This window comes from Tilletiopsis washingtonensis, assembly GCF_003144115.1.
Source record: "Tilletiopsis washingtonensis strain MCA 4186 unplaced genomic scaffold FA09scaffold_1, whole genome shotgun sequence".
In the NCBI taxonomy this organism is placed as follows: domain Eukaryota; kingdom Fungi; phylum Basidiomycota; class Exobasidiomycetes; order Entylomatales; genus Tilletiopsis; species Tilletiopsis washingtonensis.
This window is the reverse complement of record NW_020311998.1, coordinates 950,061-965,965: the sequence shown is the minus strand read 5'-3', so window position 1 is coordinate 965,965 and position 15,905 is coordinate 950,061. Positions and strand designations below refer to the sequence as shown.

The window sequence follows — 15,905 nt, the reverse complement described above, 5'->3', positions numbered from 1 at the left end:
CGCCGCGGCGTGGGAGCGGGCGGCCTGGCGCGCGGCGTGGTGGAGGCGCCGGCCCCCCTCGCGGCGGCTGTTGGTTGGCTGGCTGCGCGCCTCCCTCCCAGTCCCGTACCACCACCTGCGCCTGCTCTGCAGCCCCTGCGTCTGCGACTCGCCATCATGCGGCCACTCGCCGCCGCACTCTGCCTCGCGCCTCTCCTCGCTGCGCCTCTCGCCGCCGCCGCTGCTGCAGCGGACGCCGCCTCGCTGCCGCCGCCGCCGCTGCGCATCGCTATCATCGGCGCCGGGCCGGGCGGCACCAGTGCCGCCTACTGGCTCGCGCGCGCGCAGCAGCAGCTCGATGCTGCCGCTCTGCTCTCCGCCGAGAGTCAGGCAGCTGGCGGCGGCCAGCGCACGGCCGTGCCGCTGCGCGACGCCTTCGACGTGACGGTATACGAGCGTGAGGAGCGTATCGGCGGACGGACCGCCATCGTGCATCCCCATGATGACGACTCGCTCGAGGCCATAGAGCTCGGAGCCAGCATCTTTGCGGATGTCAACTACAACCTGAAGCGCGCTGCCAAGGTGCGTCTCGCTGGCACAGGCGTACAAGGGCGAGGCTGACGCACCCGCGCGACAGCAATTCGGCCTGCCCACGGACGCGAAGCTGGGCGAGGACGATGCGACAGTGGGCATTTGGGACGGACAGCAGTTTCTGGTCGAGGTGAGTGCTGCAGTGCTGTGCTGTTGTGCTTGCCGTGTCCTGACTGCGCCATGTGCCAGGGCCTGGACGACTCGTGGTGGAACAGCGCACGCATGCTCTGGCGCTACGGTTATTCGCCCATGACGACGAAGAAGCTGTGAGTGCCTGCATATGCGCGTCGCCTGGAACACTTGGCTGATCGCCTTACCTGTGTGTGCAGCGTCACGAAGCTTGTCTCGCTCTTCGTCAGCATGTACGATGCAAAGTTCCTGCATGCGCCACGCGATGAGCACGCCAACGCTACGGCCAGTGGCTTCCCGTGGGCGACGATGGAGGAGCTGAGCAAGGCGGTGGGCTTCAAGGATCTCTCGAACCAGGTGGCGGGCGACTACTTTGCCAAGCAGGGCGTGACGAAGCTCTTTGTGAGTGTGCAGCGTGGCGACTGCGGCGTCTCGCTGATCATGCCTCGCGTAGACCGACGAGGTCATCGAGGCCGCCACGCTCGTCAACTACGGCCAGGACATCTACTCGATCCACGCCGTCGGCGGCGGCGTCTCGCTTGCGGCATCTGGCGCCACTGGCATCCGCGGCGGCAACTACAAGCTGTTTGAGGAGTTCCTGGGGCGCAGCGGTGCACGACTGCGCATGGGGCTAGGCGGCCAAGTCACTGGGCTCGTCAAGTTCGCCAGCGCCAGTGCCGCACTCGAGGCTGGGCACGTCCAAGCAAGCGATGTCTCGCAGATGCGCGACGAAGGCGTCAAGTGGTGGGTGGGCACCCGCAGCGGGGCAGGCGCGCTCTACGACCGAGTCCTCGTCGCCACGCCCTGGCACAACGCCGGCATCACGCTGATGAACACGCACGCGACGATCCCGACGCCGCCATACGTGCATCTGCACGTCACGCTGCTCGTGACGAATGCGAGCCAGCCGAACCCGCGATACTTTGGTCGCGGCGACCAGGACGTCGTGCCGACTAGCGTGCTGACGTCGCACGAGGCCCTGCGCGCTATGGCCAAGAAGAAGAAGGCGGGCAAGGAGAAGCCGGAGGCACTGCAGCGCCGCGCTCAAATACCCCTCATGCCCGCTGGCAAGCTCGGCTGGTGGCCCGGCGAAGGCAAGCACGAGCCCGTGCTTGAGGTGAGAGTGCAGATTCTCCGTCCAGATACCGCGCCGGGCTGACGGCTCCGTCGCAGTTCAACAGCCTCAGCTACCTCTCCAAGCTCGAGCCGCGCAACGCCAGTGTCTCTTCAAAAGATGAGCACGTCGTCAAGGTGCGTCGTCGCGAGCTCGCTGGCGTGCTCTGCATTGCAGTGCTGACGAGACCTGTGCCAGATCTTCTCGGCGGCAGCACTGAGCGATGCACAGCTGGAGCGCATCATGGGCACGGGCAACGTGCTCTGGGTGCGCCGGCAGGAGTGGGACGCCTACCCCGGTGCGTCTTTCCGGCGCTTGCACTCGCAGCGCCGCAGGCTGAGCTCGCCCCTCTCGCAGAGCTGCGTCCCACGGCCGAGTTCCCAAAGCTGCACGTCGATGACGGCCTGTTCTTCCTCAACGCCTTTGAGCGGTATGTGCCCTACACACCTCCGCCTCTGTCCGTCGACTCACACGCTCCTCCTACAGGCTGATCAGCACAATGGAGACAGCGACCGTCTCGTCGCGCAACGTCGTCGCCCACCTGCTCGAGCAGGAGCTGGGCTGGGACTTTGTGCACGGCGGCGCCAACTGCTCAGATGTGCCCAGCGACGTGCAGCAGCGCGCCGCTGCCGCAGCTGACCACGACGCGTGGAGCGGATGGGGCTGTCACTCGGGCTGAGGCTAGTCTGCCCGTCCCGCTCCTCAACGATTCTCTCTCGCGCCTCCTTTGCTTGTACTATGTCTGTCACCCACGCTTCCTAACGATGCCTTCTTTGCTCTGCGCACGCCCGCACTCTCTAGCATGCCGATCTGCATTCGTCATCGTGATGGTGAGGCGAGAGGGAGAGAAGGTCGGGGAGGGGAATGGCAGAGAGATCGGGCGAACGATTGTTCCGCTCGCAACATCGCTCACGGCCCGCCCACGGCCCGCCATGGCCCGTCACGGAGCAGCCACTCTCATAGCTGCTTAGTAGCCCCGCGAGCACTTTTCCTGCAGCAGGATGGCGCGTCAGCGATGACCAAGAGATTGTGACGTACGCAGCGCGGCACTTACGAGAACTGAGAGAGAGGCAAGCAGAGAAGAGAAGGTTGCTCGTGTCAGCGCGTTGTCTTCCATTGCTGCGAGCTCTCGTGCCCCTCGCCCGCCCAAGTGCAAGCGCGCGTTCATAAAGCGTGGCCGGCCCGACCCGATGCTGCTCTGTCATGTCGCCGGATCGCACGTGTAGCGATCGTCGACGACGATAGGAGGCAGCGAACGGGGGCAGCATCCGCCTTGCACGTCCACTGCACGCGCATGCGCATCGTGCGCTCAAATTGCCCTGTGTCGCCGCGTGCGCGCCCCGAGTTCCATCCGCCCCCTTCTTCACAGTCGCTGCCATCCGCACACCCTCTCAAGGCGCGTCCAGACCTGACCGAGGCCGTCGCGCTCGTGTTCGCGCGCGCGAGGCGCAGGCCGGCTGCACAGTCCGTTCTTGATCTCTGGCACAGCACAGCACTGGCGCATCGGTGGTGTGCCCTCTCCCTCTCTCGGTGCAGCTCCTCGTCCCTCCGCGCATCTGTTCCTCCCATCCACCAGCCCTCCCTTTCCGTGCTCAAACCCGTCTCCATGCGCGCGCAAGACTCACCGGCATCGTACGCGACCTCGTCAATGTCGGTCGCCTGCACCTCGACAGCAACGCCGACGAGGGCCTTGCGCAGCGCATCCTTGGACGAGGCGGCCAGCATCTTGGCCTTGATCTTTGCGTCATCCGGCGCCCTGCACGCGACGAGACGGGGTCAGCGATGCGGCGGTGGGTGAGGTGCGACACGGCGCTGGGCGATGTGCAAAGCATGCGGATGCAGGATGGGAGCACCGTAGCCGGTGCGATGTGCCAGAGGCGCTGCTGTGCCCGCACGACACACCCTGCCAGCATGCTGCGCCCGTATCCTTCATCGCCTTGCCATCCGCCATACATCCCACCGCCCTTCCTGCTGCACACCCGCACGCACCAGCTGATGAAGCAGATCTTGTTCCTCTTGCCCTCGTCGCCCTTTGTGAACTCAAAGTCGTACACGCCCCACACGCAGTCGTCCTTGGGCAGCTTCTCGAGGAAGGCGTCGTAGTCGGCGGCGGCGTCGTGCTGCGCGGGGGCCGTGTGCAGCACGACAATCTCCGTCTTGTCGGCGCTGAGGCCGTAGAGGATGTAGCGCAGCGACTTGCCGAGCTTGAGCTGCTGGTACGCGGCCAGACAGTCGGAGGAGACCTTGACGCCCGAGGACTGCGGAGGGAGTCAGCGCGGTGCAACGGCAAGCGATGCAGACGGATGCGCACGCACCATGCTGGGCAGATGTGTAGTGGAGCGAGGAGAGGGTGCGGGAGAGGGTGATGCGGAGCAGGAGGAAGCGAAGCTCGGCCGCGAGGAGCGCGATGGCTGATGCGCGATGCAGCGCCAGGGCCACCCAGCTCAGGCGCTCGGGCACAGCCCTGCAGCGCGACGTGTTGTCGGACAGCCACGCCACGCGCGCCGCAAGCGGCGGCGGTGCGGCCTCAGCTCGGCCAGGCGCGCGTCAGGGGCGCCGCGCCTGGGCCTGCGCCAGCGGGCGGATAGAGCTGCGCGTGCGACTCCGCACATGTGCGGCGCGCCGCGCAGCCTTGCCCCGCCTCCACTTCAACATCCTCGCCCTCGCAGCTCTCGTCAGCCTCCCTGGTCGTGTGCACTGCGCGAGTCACATAGGCATGCGTGCAATTCGTAGCGGGGTAATAAGAGGAACCAGACGCGGGCAGGCGTGTGACGCAAAAGAGAGACGTAGAAAGAGGCAAGGCGGCGCGCCGTGGGATCGCGAGGTGCGAAAGCAGGTGCTCGAAGATAGGAAGGTGGAAGAGAGGCAGCTGCTCGGACGCAGCATGCGCAAAGCGAGCGCTACCGCTACGTCCGGGAGCACCTCCTCTACTCGGCCTTCTTGGCCGCGCGGCGCGGCTGCGTGCGCTCGCCCTTTGCCGCCTCCTTGACCGGCTTGGCCGTCTTTGCCTTGCCCGCCTTTGCGCCCGCGCTCTTCTCCTTCGACGCCGAGCTCTTCTCCTTCTTCTCCTTCTCCGGCGCCTTCTCCTTGGCCGGCGCCTTCTTCTCCTTCGTCTCCTTCTCCTTGGGCTCCGCAGCGGGCGCGGCCTCCTTCTCCTTGCCCTCGCCCTTGCCCTCCTCGGCCGCGTCGCTCTTCTTGCCCTTCGACGCCGGCGCCTTCTTGCTGCCGACGGGCGCAGCGGGGTCCTTGCGCTCGCCGCTCTTCACGGCAGACTCCTTGGGCTTGGGCGCGCCCTAGCGTGAGGAGAAAGGAGTCAGCGGCAAGCATCGCAACTGCCCTCTCGTCGGGCCGGCGAGAAGCGGCAAGGCTTGAGTCGGGCTCGCTCGCTCGCTCGCGCAACTCACCTTGCTCGCCTCGTTCGGGTTGTCGCCGCTGTCCTCGTAGCCGCCGCCCTTTGCCTCGTACACCTTGGCCATCTCGGCCGCCTTGTACGCCGACCAGTTGCCCTTGCCGCCGCCCTTCTCCATCTGCTTCACCTCTGCGAGCAGCACACGAGAGCGTCAGTCAGGGGACAGCACGGGAAGCTGCTGCCGCCTTTGTGAGGCAACTGCGGGATCACGCACCCTCCTTGGCCTCCTCGCGCAGCTTCGGGTCCGTCGGCTTGCCCTTGGACGACGGCATGGCGGATTCTTTCCAGGCGAGGTTGCGAGAGCGAGAGCTGGGAGCGAAGCGAGTTCAAGGCTAGGAAGCGAGCAGCAGGCAAGAAGACGAAGATGAAGCAGTTGCAAAGAACGGGCGAGACAGGTATGGGATGCAGGTGGAGGGAAGGCAAGCCGCTGAGCCGCCGGGAGCTCGAGACGACAACACGGCGCCGGGCGGGGACGAGGCGCGCGGGCGCCCCGGGCCGCCATCCCATCCACCCCCCGACACGGCTCAGCTGCAGCCGCTCTCTCCAGCGGCCTCCCTCTCCGCCGCTTGCTGACCAAACTGCCGGATGCGCGCGCAGCGGGACGTTGGCGCGGCCCTTCGCCCACATCCAGGCAACACGCGTGCTCGACGCGACGCGGCTGCATCATCAGCGCGGCCTCTTCGCCTTCCCCGCTCGACCCTGCGGCGTCCGAATCCACCACGCGCGCGCCGCCTCGCCCTCCACCCGACTCGCATCAGAATGCGCCTCATTTGACAGCAGCAGCAGCCGCTCCGCACCCGTGTTCTCTGCGAAGAGCACCTTCAGCAAGGCTTCGTTGTTCTGGGTGCTGCCAGGTGCGCAACGGTGGCGCAGCGCTCGGCCTCCGCGACGCGCGGCCTCCGGCGCTCGAGCGCGCTACGTCACCTCGTCCGTCGTCACCCGCACGAGTGCCCTCGCTCTGACTCCGCCAGCGCTTCCGGCCGTCTTGAGAAGGCATCGCTCCTGCAGCCGCTGAGGCGGCAAGGGTGCATTTAGCATCGAGAGTCGGCAGCGGGCGTGACACGCAGCAGCAAGGCACCGAAGCGCAGCATGCGATGTCCAGATGGGGCAGGCGTGCGCCGCTCAACATCCACCTCGCACCTCCTGCCTCCTTTCCCCGCACTGCCGCGGCAGCAAACAGAGCGTGGCTGTCGCCCTGCTGCAGCTGATCCGCCATCTCTGACTGACGCCCTGCAGCTGAATCCCTCGTCCACGCGCGGTCTCCCGACAGGCGAGGGACCTGCTTGGCTCGCGCCGCGCGTCCAGTGTGCGCCGGCGTGGCGTGACCTCGCAGGCCGCCGCCGCCGTTCAGCAGCATAGTCACGCTTGCTTCCCTGGTCTCGGGGGCGCAGTCTCACACTCCTGTTCCGAGCAGGATCATGTGCACTGCGTCCTGCAAGCCTGCGTGTGTGCACCCATTCTTATTTGTCGCACTGCGGAGCCGACAGCGCGTCGTTGCGTAGGACGACCGAGCGGCGTGCCGCGCGACGTGGACTGTCAAGGCTGCACCTCGTCTCCAGAATCATCTGGAGCAGCCTGCGCGGCTCCGAGAGAACGAGGAGATGTGCGAGGAGGCTCTGCACTCCGACCGTCGGCACGTGGCGGAGCTGGGACGCTGTGCAGTCGAGTGCGTTTGGAAGTGGCTCAGCTCCTCTTCCCTAAGGATAACACAGCCTGCGGAGCGCCGGCCCAAGCGACGGTCCATTCTGATTGCTCGCCTTCTCGATTGGCTTGAGACGCTCACGTGGCGATTGGGCATGCCGGAGGTAGAACTCGGAGGGTCATCGGCGCACCAGCACACGGCGTTTGTGTGCTTGCAAGCCGCACCGCGGCCGCGTGGAGCCGCAGCCTTGGCGTGTGAAGAGAGAGATCGGCGCGGCGACGGGCCCGCGCTCGCACCGAGCGGCCGGCGGCCCGCAAGAGGCTCTCTGAACGCCCGTGGGCTGCGCTATGGCAGCGAGACAGGCGCCATGCCGGCCGATGGAGACCGATGGCTAGCCATTTGCGGCAGCCCGCGTGCGAGAGGCGTGAGGGTGGCATGAAGGCAGATCAGCTGCACCCTGATGCACTCCTGCTTGCCGAGGCTAAGGCTCGCAGCCGCAGCAGCAGGCCGCGCTAAGCCTTGCTGCCGCAACGGTGCTTTTGCCGAAACGCGAAAGGGAGCAGCCGAGTCTAGACACAAGGCGGCAGAGTCAGAGCGCAGCTGCAACCTGCGAGCCCAACGGCTCTTGTGGCTGCGCTACAGCCCGGTGCCGTGCAAGACGCACGAGGAGGCGCGAGAACAACCTCGGCGCAGCGGCTCAAGGCGGTTGAGCCGCTGTCGCACGCCCATGCTGCGTCTCTGCACGCTGCGGCTGCGTCGTGGACTCGTGGTGCTTTTGCCGCGTGGGCCCCCTCTCTCGTCTCGAGGGCTGCGCTGAGCAGCGTCGGAGAGGGGCACAGCGCGGCAGGGCAGCAGACGTGGCGCAAAGCCTCCGCGAGCCGCTCCGCTCTCCCGCTGCCTCCGCCCGGCGGCCGCTCGGCTGCTTCTCTCGCGCAGGTGAGTCTCGCAGACGAGCGTGCGCGCTGCAGAAGCGGCGCCGGGCCGCACGCAGCGCTCGGCATTTCGCACGCCGCCAAGCAAGATGGGAGGAAGGCGGAGTTGCGGGCGGGCGCATGTGCCCGACGGCATGCTCGAGGAGCGACGACGGCGCCCTCGACGGCGCGGTGCCGCGGGTCGCGGCGTTGATGCGGCATGCGGCTGCGGATGCGGGCCGAGTGCGAGTGCAGCAGCAGCAGACACGCCGCAGCGGCCGCGGCTGCAGCACCAGGCAGAGCGAGCGCACGAGGAACATCTCGAGGCTCGCTCCTCTCCCTCGGGCGGCAAGGCGGAGCCTATTTCGCTCCGCCGTGCAGCTGCTGCGCTGCCATGCCGTGGCTCTGCAGCCGACTCTCTCGCTTCACGGCGGCTGCGCGCTGCACACGCGCCGCCTCCGCGCTCCGCCGCCTCCGCACTTGATGCTGCGAGGTGTGCATCTGCGTGCGTTGCAGCGTGCAGCGCAGGCCGCTTGCATGCTGCAGCCCAGCGCTGTCAAAGCCTGAATGCTCACGGACGAAAGAGGGCGCGAGCCTGGACTGGCGTAGTGCGGTCTCAGCACAGATGCGGCGCGCCATGAGGAGGTGTTGGGCTCTCGGTGCTGCTGCGCGCGCGCTTGCCGCATCCGATGCGCGCTTTGGAGGCCGAGACACTCGCCGGCACGCACAGAGCGACGCAGCACGCCGGCAGGCACCGACGCCGCACCGTCCTGCTCCCGCTCGCTGCAGCTGCATCTCCCCCCCTCAGGTGCAGCCGCAGCGTCGTCGGAGCCGCAGAGCGGACGCACGTCCGGCCGTCCCAGGCGGCGGTCTTTTGTCGTCCAACCACCACACCGTACCGCTCCTCATTCCTCCACGCGCGCCGCGTCCAAGTCGCGTGCGCCCCTCTAGGCTTTCTCAGCGCGGGCGGGCGTCGTCGTGCAGCCATGGACGCCCTCGCGGCCGCCAGCCGCTCGAGCGCCCACGGCGCCCTGCCGCCGGCGCTGCTCGCCGCCCTGTCCGCGCCCGGCGGTGCCGGCGCCGAGGCGCTCGAGGCGCTCGACGCCTTCGTGCACGAGCTCTTCGTGCTGCGTCTGGGCGCCGACTTTTTCATCCAGGGCGTCGTGGCGCTTGCGCTCATTGGCGGCCTTATTCTTGGCGGCTGTGAGTGTGCCAGCACGCCGCTTGCCGCCGGTGCTGACCCGGGGCACATGTCTAGCATCCGTCATTCTCTACCGCATCTACCGCCAGAAGTTCTGGCTGTGGAAGGTGACGCGCCGCAGCGAGGGCATCTACATCATCCCCAACAGCCTCAACTGCTTCCTCATCTTCGAGGGCGCCTTTGGCATTCTCTGGATTGCGTTCAGCGTCGTGCAGTACATCGCGTATGGCCGGCGGTCCGATGAGGCACAGGGACACCTTGCGGTGTTCAACACTGTCGTCTGGCTGCCGCTGTGGATCGGGTGAGGCTCAGCTGCCGCGCCTGCTGTGGCACAAATGCTGACGCCCACCACAGCGCCTCGCTCGCCGGCTGGGGCTCGTTCTACACAGCTCCCGGCGCGCTGGACCGCGGACCACTGAGCAGCTCCAAGGTGGGGCGCTTCCTGCCGCGTCCGCTCATCGTCAACCTCGTCTGTCTCGGCACGCCCTTCCTGCTCGCCGCCTCCGTGGCTGCGCCCATGGCGCTGGCACAGCGCAGCCTCAACTCGAGCTTCGCCGCCTACCGCGCCTTTGCAGCGGACGTGCAGAGCGCCGTCGCCCAGGCGCCGCTGCCCTCGGACGCCGTCTCCGCCCTCGTGCGCCAAGCAAGCGGCGTGTGGGAGCAGCAGGTGCACGCCATCGACCTGCAGGGCATCACCTTTACCGTGTGGAGCGTCTGGGCGGGCCTCTTTCTCGTCTTCTACATTCCCGCAGGCGGCTACCTGCTCTATCTCGTCTGGCAGCAGATGCAACGCCAGGGGCGCATCGTGCGCGAGATGGAGGAGCGGCAGAAGGACGCGCTGCCCGCGGAGAAGCCCGCTGCTGCGGGTGCAGCCAATGCGCTGCAGAGGCCCGACAGCATCACTGTTCTCAGCCCGTCTGGCGACTCGCTGCTCTTTCAGCCGCTCAATGCTGCGCCGAACGTCGTTGCACCGGCATCACGACGCGGCAGCACGCCAAGCCAGCACACCGGCTCTCCGCCAGTGACGCCTCGCACGCTCGTCAATCCCGACACCATTGAGAAGGGCTCGCTCAAGTGCAGCTCCGGCAAGCAGGACAGCGACTTCTTCTTCCCTCCTCTGCGGCCTGATCTGCGTAAGCGAGCGACGCAGCGTGTCACCCAAGCGGGCACGCCTACAGCTCGCTACCGCTACCTGCGACGCTGCTTCATCAACCTGCTGCTGCTCTACGTCTCCATCACGCTCGGCGCATTGGCGTATCTCATCATTGCCTCTGTTCTAGGCGGACGACTCTCCGATTGCATCCGCAGTGGTCCAGACGCCATGACGCGCCTAGTGTACGGCGCCAGCTGTGCCGCTTCCTGGGTGGCCGTCGTGTTCGGCACGCTCTCCTTTGCCTCGATCTTCTCGCGCTTCTTCGATCCCTCGCACGAGGATGCCCAACGCACGCGCACGCCCTTTGCGGCGGCGGCGCGCTCGGGCAAGACGAACTCGGACATGCTGAGTCCGCACGAACGCACACGGCCGCTGCCGGCCGTGCCCGAGAGCGTGGGCGCCACGATGGACGCCGGCATGCTCAGCATGGGCGGCGGAGAGGAGCGCTCGACGAGCGACGTGCTCGACGGCATCAAGTTTCAGCTGCGGCCCGATGCGCAGGCGCCAGGCACACTGCTCATGCGTCCCGTGGATGGCGGCGCGGGTGGAAGCGCCGACGTGTCGCCGGAGTCGACACAGCTCGGCGTGGCACACGTCTTCCGACGAGGCGGACGACGCCAACGACGTCTGCAGGCGGAGCGAGCAGCGGCGCTCGATGCGGCGGGCACGACGAGCTTCCCGGAGGAAGTGTCGCAGACCGACTCGCAGCGCTCCTTCAAGGCCGGCAGGACGGTGTACTACCCGACGCCGTACGGACACATGCCGGCGCCCGCACGAGGCGAAGTGATGCCGCTGCCGCCAGAGCGATCGCCGCCGCCGACGGCCGCGGGTTCTGCTGCTCCACGCAGCGACGACGTGCAGCCCATCGAGGAGCTCCGGGAGTACGAGCTGCCCTCGCCGCCGCCGGCCGTGCGTGGCTGGGTGCACGAGTGGGGCTCTGCTTCTTCCTCTGCGGCAGGCGCACGACGAGCCAGTGTGGCGCATCACGCTCCTCCTCGCTCACCACCGCCAGCGCTCGCCGCATATCGCCGCCGCCCCAGCGCGCCGCTCCTCTGCGGCGCCGAGATGGGCTCCTCCATCCCTGCGGCCGCGGCGCGGCGCAGCAGTCTGCCGCAGCGCAGTCCGCCGCCCGGCGGCAGCCTGCCGCTGGTGCCCGGCGCCGTGCTGCCTCCCGCCGCCGAGGCGGTCGAGGAGGCGCCGCGAGGTACCCCGCCGGCGCCGCTGCTGCTCGACGGCTCGCGCCGCGTCGAGGCGGCGCGGCTGTCGCCGGGCATCTTCTTCTGAGCGCCTGCATGCATCTGCTTACCCTGTATCGTTGTGGCCTCCACTGTACTTCTATCCATTCATTCGCCGATGCCATGTTGCGTGCGAGCGTGGAGGTGGTGAGAGTGAGAGGGGCGAGTTGCTGGCAGGAAGCTCGGAGGGCCGGCGGCCGGTGGCCGAGTGCCGAAGCGGCGCCGGCCAGCGTGGCAGCCGCGGCCCGACTCGCCTCGCCGCCTGACTCGGCGCCGCTGCCCCGCTTCTGACTCTGACGTCGCTCCTTGCTTGCCCTCCACCACCACCCCTCTCTACTCATCATGTCCCGTCCCGCTCCGCCGCCCACCTCCGCCATCGACTGGGCCACGCTCGGCTTCACCGAGCGCCGCGTCGCCGGGCAGGTCGTGTGCACGTGGCGCGACGGCGCGTGGGGCGCGCCCACGTGGAGCTCCGAGCCCGAGCTCAAGATCCACGCCGCCGCCAGCTGCCTCAACTATGGCCAGCAGTGCTTCGAGGGCATCAAGGTGCGTCAGACATGGGGGCGCAGGAACGAGGGAGAGTGGGCAGCGCCGCGGCAGCGTGTCGCCGGCGAGACGGCCCTCGGCCATCGAGGTCCAGCGTGCGAAGCTCTGCGGTCTGGGGGCATCATCGGCACCGGCGGTGCTCTGCAACTTGCTGGGCATGCGAGAAGGGCGTCCCATGCTTCCTAGTCTCTGTCTTGCCTTGGCACGGCGCCCTGCTCGCTCTCGCGCCGTCTGCCGCAGCTCACGCTTCGCCCCTCGCCAGGCCTTCCGCACCAAGGCGGGCTCGGTGCACATCTTCCGCCCGCACGCCAACAGTGCGCGCATCAACCTCAGCGCACGCACGGCCAGCATGCCCACCATTCCGCAGCCGCTGTTCCTCGATGCGCTGCGCAAGGCCGTCGCCGGCAACCTGGAGTTTGTGCCGCCGTACGGCCCGTGAGTAGAAGGGAGCACATCAGGGCAATATCAGAGCTTCCGGGGGAGTGAGAGGCGGAAACGCTCCTTGAGCTGAACTGGTAGCCTGTTGTGCTGACTGCCTCGCTACTCGCAGCAACGCGTCTGCCGGCGCCCTGTACCTGCGCCCGCTGCTCATCGCCACGGGTCCCAGTCTCATCCTTGGCCCGCCGAAGGGTGCGTCTCGCACGGGTGTCGCTGCAGCGCAGAGATGCTGACAGAAGCGTGGCCTCGCAGAGTTCATGTTCGTCGTGTGGTGCACGCCCGTCGGCAGTCTGTGAGTCGTCTCGCCCGCGCCCAGCATCTGCGCGCCTGCTGATCACTCTGCGCTCTAGCTACGGCACCGGCGGCGCCTTGCCCGCAATCGATGCCTTCGTGCTCGACACCTTCGACCGTTCCGCGCCCAACGGCACCGGACACACCAAGCTGGGCGGCAACTACGCGCCCGTCTTTGGCCCCACCGCCGCCGCCAAGGCGCAGGGCTACCCCATCACGCTGCACCTCGACTCGGCGAACCACACGCACGTCGACGAGTTCAGCACCTCCAACGCCCTGGCGCTCGCCAGCAAGGACGGCAAGCAGACGCTCGTCGTGCCCGAGTCTCCGTCGATTCTGAGATCCGTCACCAAGCTGAGCGTGTGCGACTTGGCGCGGCGCATGGGCTGGACCGTGGAGCGCCGGCCGTTGGCGTTCGACGAGGTGAAGAGGGGCGACTTTGTCGAGTTCATGGCCGCCGGCACCGCCGCAGTAAGTCCTCCTCTCTCCCTCTTCCTCACTGCCGAGCTCACATCTCCTCGCATCAGGGCATCACGCCCGTCCGCAGCATTAGCTACAACACCAAGCAGCCGGTGCGCAAGGCGACGCCGTCGACCAACGACCCGGAGGCCGACGAGCAGGCGTGGCCCGAGTACGAGGATGCGCCGGACAACGAGGTGAAGCGCATTGCCTTTGGCGACGGCAAGACTGCGGGCGAGAACGCCGTGGCGCTTTGGAAGGAGCGTGAGTGCTTGAGAGAAGGCACGATGTGGACTGGAAGGCGTGGCTGACGCGACGGGTGATGATGCAGTTACGAGCTACCAGTGCGGCGACCTGCCGGATGAGTTTGGCTGGAACTGGCCCAAGGAGGGCATTGTGGCCGAGGATGCCATTCGTGCTTGAGAGAGCGCCGCGCGGCAGGTGCAGCTTGAGCAAAATACAATCTACATTGAACGGAGCAGGAGATCGCGCGGGGGGCTGAGGAGCACAGCTAGAGGATAGAGATGACGTGGCTCGAGTCTGAAGTGACGACAACGCGGAGAATCGTATGCGAGAGAGCGCAAAGGCAACGACGTCAGGGATCACCACATCCCAAGGCGGATCTGCTTCGCCCTGCTTCGCGCATAAGCGGCGCCATCGCCCAGCGCTGCTTTGAGTGCAGCCACGGGTCCAGACGGCGGCTCATACCGCACGCTCGTGGGTCCCGGAACGTCGAGGAAGCGCTCGACGGTGAGCACGGCGACGAGGCCGTCCTGCGAGATGTTGTGGTTGATGCCTGTTTCTCGGCGTCAGCGTGTGCCGTGACGATGGGCAGCAAGTAGCGACTCACGCGGCTCCTTTCCCGGCTCCAGCAGGCCCTCGACAAACTCGGTGCGCGCCTTCCAGTGCCACTGCTTCCACTTGCCGCCCTTCTCTGCGGCCTCGACGAGCAGGTTGCGCCCGAGGTTGTAGCCGTCGGGCACAATCATGTGGTGGTGCCGCAGATTGTACTCTTTCGACACGGCGAGGAACCAGGCACCCGTGTTGGCCAGCGTGCCGTTCTGCTTCCACACTGCGTCCCTCTTCGTCAGCCGGTCGCACGGGCGTCGCGATAGGGGAGAGAGGGGACGCACCGCGGAAGTGGTTGCCGCCATACAGGCTCTCCCAGCATGCGCCGACCCATCGCCCAGGTGCGCCAGGGAAGGCCTCCTGCCGATACTCGAAGAGCTCGGGCACCCAGCCATTGCCGTCGCCCAGGTTGGCGCTCTGCAGGCCGCCCATGTGCAGGTCGAGACACTCGAAGGAGAAGCCAATCGTTCTGCGCGAATGGGGGTGAGCTACGGCCAGAGCTGCGGAGGGAGAGAAATGTAGGGCAGACGTACCGCACGTAGTCGCGCAGTCCAGCGTCAGTCAGCACCGCCGGGTCGGACTTGGCAGAGATGATGGCGTTGATCGGCTCGCGCTTCGAGTTGCCCACCAGCTGTGCAAGCGGCGGAGTCATGTCAGCCATGCCGGCGCAACGCGAGAAGAGGAAGACGCGAGCTGCGGCAGAAGAGGCGAGGGCAAGGGGCATCTGTTCCCACTTCTGCTTGGCCCCGCCGGAAGCCCGACTGGAGCTTGCATGGCGAGCAAGGTGAGGCACTGCACCTTCCGAGGGCGGCGTCTCGATCAGGAGCCGACGCGGCATGGACCACCGACGAGTGCCATGCGCTTGGCGACATGACTAGCCCTATACTCCAGCAGTCTCTCGCACTGCACGATGCGCAAGCATGCAGCGTGCCGGCCTTTGCCGTGCCACGATGGCGCGATAAAACACAGCGCTGTGCCGCTTGACGGAGAGGCAAGACGCCGTGTCTCGGGCCTCTCCCACGTCTGCTGCTCGCCTGTCCTCCCGCCGTCGAGACGCCTTGATCCTCTCGCCCCTTTTCTTCGAGACGCTCGCCACTCACATCCAGCAAGCTGCCATTCCCCGGCCTCGGGTCCAGCCAGCCGTCCCTGCGGCCCATGCTGCCCAGGCCCTCTGCGTAGCTCAGGCGCTGCGCGGGCGCGCTGCGCCAGACGTGCGAGGCATCGAAGGCGTAGCTGTACCCCGCCGCCTGCTCGGCTGCGGTGAGCCGACGAGGTGCGTCGAGAGAGGAGGACGGCGTGGAGATGGACGCGGCGCAGGCGGCGCTGGCGAGCGCTACAAGACGGAGCAGGCGCTGCATGCTGGCAGTGCCCCTGGCGGCGCGGGTCTGCTACCCCTTTGAGGCAGAGGACTAGCCAAGAGTCTGTGGCCTGCTGGCGCACGTAGAGAGACGCGGGCTCGGTGTGGGCGGAGAGGCGGTGTGCGCCGGTGCTGGCTTCTGGACAGGCTGGCGCGGGCAGGCGAGGAAGTGGAGGTGCACGACGGAGCGAGGCAGACGGCACGAGCAGAGCGTGAGTGTGCCGAGGAGATTGCTGTGCAGATGGAGATGAGAGTGAGCGACGCAGGAAGCGTGTGTGAGAGACGAGGAGCGAGCGGTGAGGTGGAAGAGCGAAGCCAAGGCGCGAACGTGCGACTTGCTGATCTCGGGCCTCGCCCACGCCTCGTCAGCAGCACGGCACGGCACGCCGGCAGCGGCGGAGCAGCGGTGCGGGGGACTGGAGGCGCTCGCTCGCCGCGCCGATGCGCTTCAGGGCCGGCCGCCGCGGCTGCAGCTGCGCCCTCGCGCTGGCGCAAGAGGCGCGCGCGCCTCCTTCTCTGACGCCTCGCTGCCTCTGCCTTGGGCGGTGATGCTGATCCCTGCTGGCCGGCCGCGCCTTGCACTCTGACCCGTCCAATGCGC

The 15,905-nt window shown here is 67.5% G+C and overlaps 7 protein-coding genes across 7 annotated transcripts; 4 read left to right on the top strand and 3 right to left on the bottom strand.

Annotated features, from left to right (window-relative positions):
* The first annotated feature begins 120 nt into the window (after positions 1–120).
* On the top strand, positions 121–2,605 carry FA09DRAFT_342171 (hypothetical protein). Its single transcript, XM_025744532.1, has 9 exons — positions 121–561; positions 617–700; positions 760–836; positions 900–1,101; positions 1,154–1,816; positions 1,873–1,950; positions 2,012–2,111; positions 2,171–2,243; positions 2,300–2,605. The coding sequence occupies exons 1-9, from the start codon at positions 157–159 to the stop codon at positions 2,490–2,492; spliced, it is 1,875 nt and encodes a 624-aa protein (XP_025601682.1). The 5' UTR covers positions 121–156; the 3' UTR covers positions 2,493–2,605.
* A 113-nt stretch (positions 2,606–2,718) lies between these two features.
* On the bottom strand, positions 2,719–4,175 carry FA09DRAFT_327329 (hypothetical protein). The gene is made up of 5 exons (XM_025741369.1): positions 4,129–4,175; positions 3,803–4,071; positions 3,439–3,569; positions 2,896–2,900; positions 2,719–2,804 (listed from the first exon to the last, which is right to left on the bottom strand). Exons 1-5 carry the CDS (start codon positions 4,129–4,131, stop codon positions 2,781–2,783), a joined length of 432 nt encoding a protein of 143 aa, XP_025601681.1. The 5' UTR covers positions 4,132–4,175; the 3' UTR covers positions 2,719–2,780.
* A 350-nt stretch (positions 4,176–4,525) lies between these two features.
* FA09DRAFT_314184 (hypothetical protein) lies at positions 4,526–5,630 on the bottom strand. Its single transcript, XM_025740751.1, has 3 exons — positions 5,437–5,630; positions 5,218–5,351; positions 4,526–5,106 (listed from the first exon to the last, which is right to left on the bottom strand). The coding sequence occupies exons 1-3, from the start codon at positions 5,492–5,494 to the stop codon at positions 4,741–4,743; spliced, it is 558 nt and encodes a 185-aa protein (XP_025601680.1). The 5' UTR covers positions 5,495–5,630; the 3' UTR covers positions 4,526–4,740.
* Positions 5,389–6,340, top strand: FA09DRAFT_13975 (hypothetical protein). The gene has a single exon (XM_025739124.1). It carries the CDS (start codon positions 5,587–5,589, stop codon positions 6,235–6,237), a length of 651 nt encoding a protein of 216 aa, XP_025601679.1. The 5' UTR covers positions 5,389–5,586; the 3' UTR covers positions 6,238–6,340.
* A 2,421-nt stretch (positions 6,341–8,761) lies between these two features.
* FA09DRAFT_357975 (hypothetical protein) lies at positions 8,762–11,413 on the top strand (the record flags this gene model as incomplete). The annotated part of the gene is made up of 3 exons (XM_025744892.1): positions 8,762–8,978; positions 9,034–9,277; positions 9,331–11,413. The coding sequence occupies 3 exons, from the start codon at positions 8,762–8,764 to the stop codon at positions 11,411–11,413; spliced, it is 2,544 nt and encodes an 847-aa protein (XP_025601678.1).
* Positions 11,414–11,706: 293 nt separating this feature from the next.
* FA09DRAFT_314179 (branched-chain amino acid aminotransferase II) lies at positions 11,707–13,532 on the top strand (the record flags this gene model as incomplete). Its single annotated transcript, XM_025740750.1, has 7 exons — positions 11,707–11,910; positions 12,173–12,345; positions 12,461–12,540; positions 12,601–12,640; positions 12,699–13,110; positions 13,167–13,362; positions 13,430–13,532. 7 exons carry the CDS (start codon positions 11,707–11,709, stop codon positions 13,519–13,521), a joined length of 1,197 nt encoding a protein of 398 aa, XP_025601677.1. The 3' UTR covers positions 13,522–13,532.
* FA09DRAFT_327325 (hypothetical protein) lies at positions 13,473–15,594 on the bottom strand. The gene is made up of 5 exons (XM_025741368.1): positions 15,048–15,594; positions 14,481–14,578; positions 14,232–14,416; positions 13,949–14,170; positions 13,473–13,894 (listed from the first exon to the last, which is right to left on the bottom strand). The coding sequence occupies exons 1-5, from the start codon at positions 15,303–15,305 to the stop codon at positions 13,701–13,703; spliced, it is 957 nt and encodes a 318-aa protein (XP_025601676.1). The 5' UTR covers positions 15,306–15,594; the 3' UTR covers positions 13,473–13,700.
* Positions 15,595–15,905: the final 311 nt, after the last annotated feature.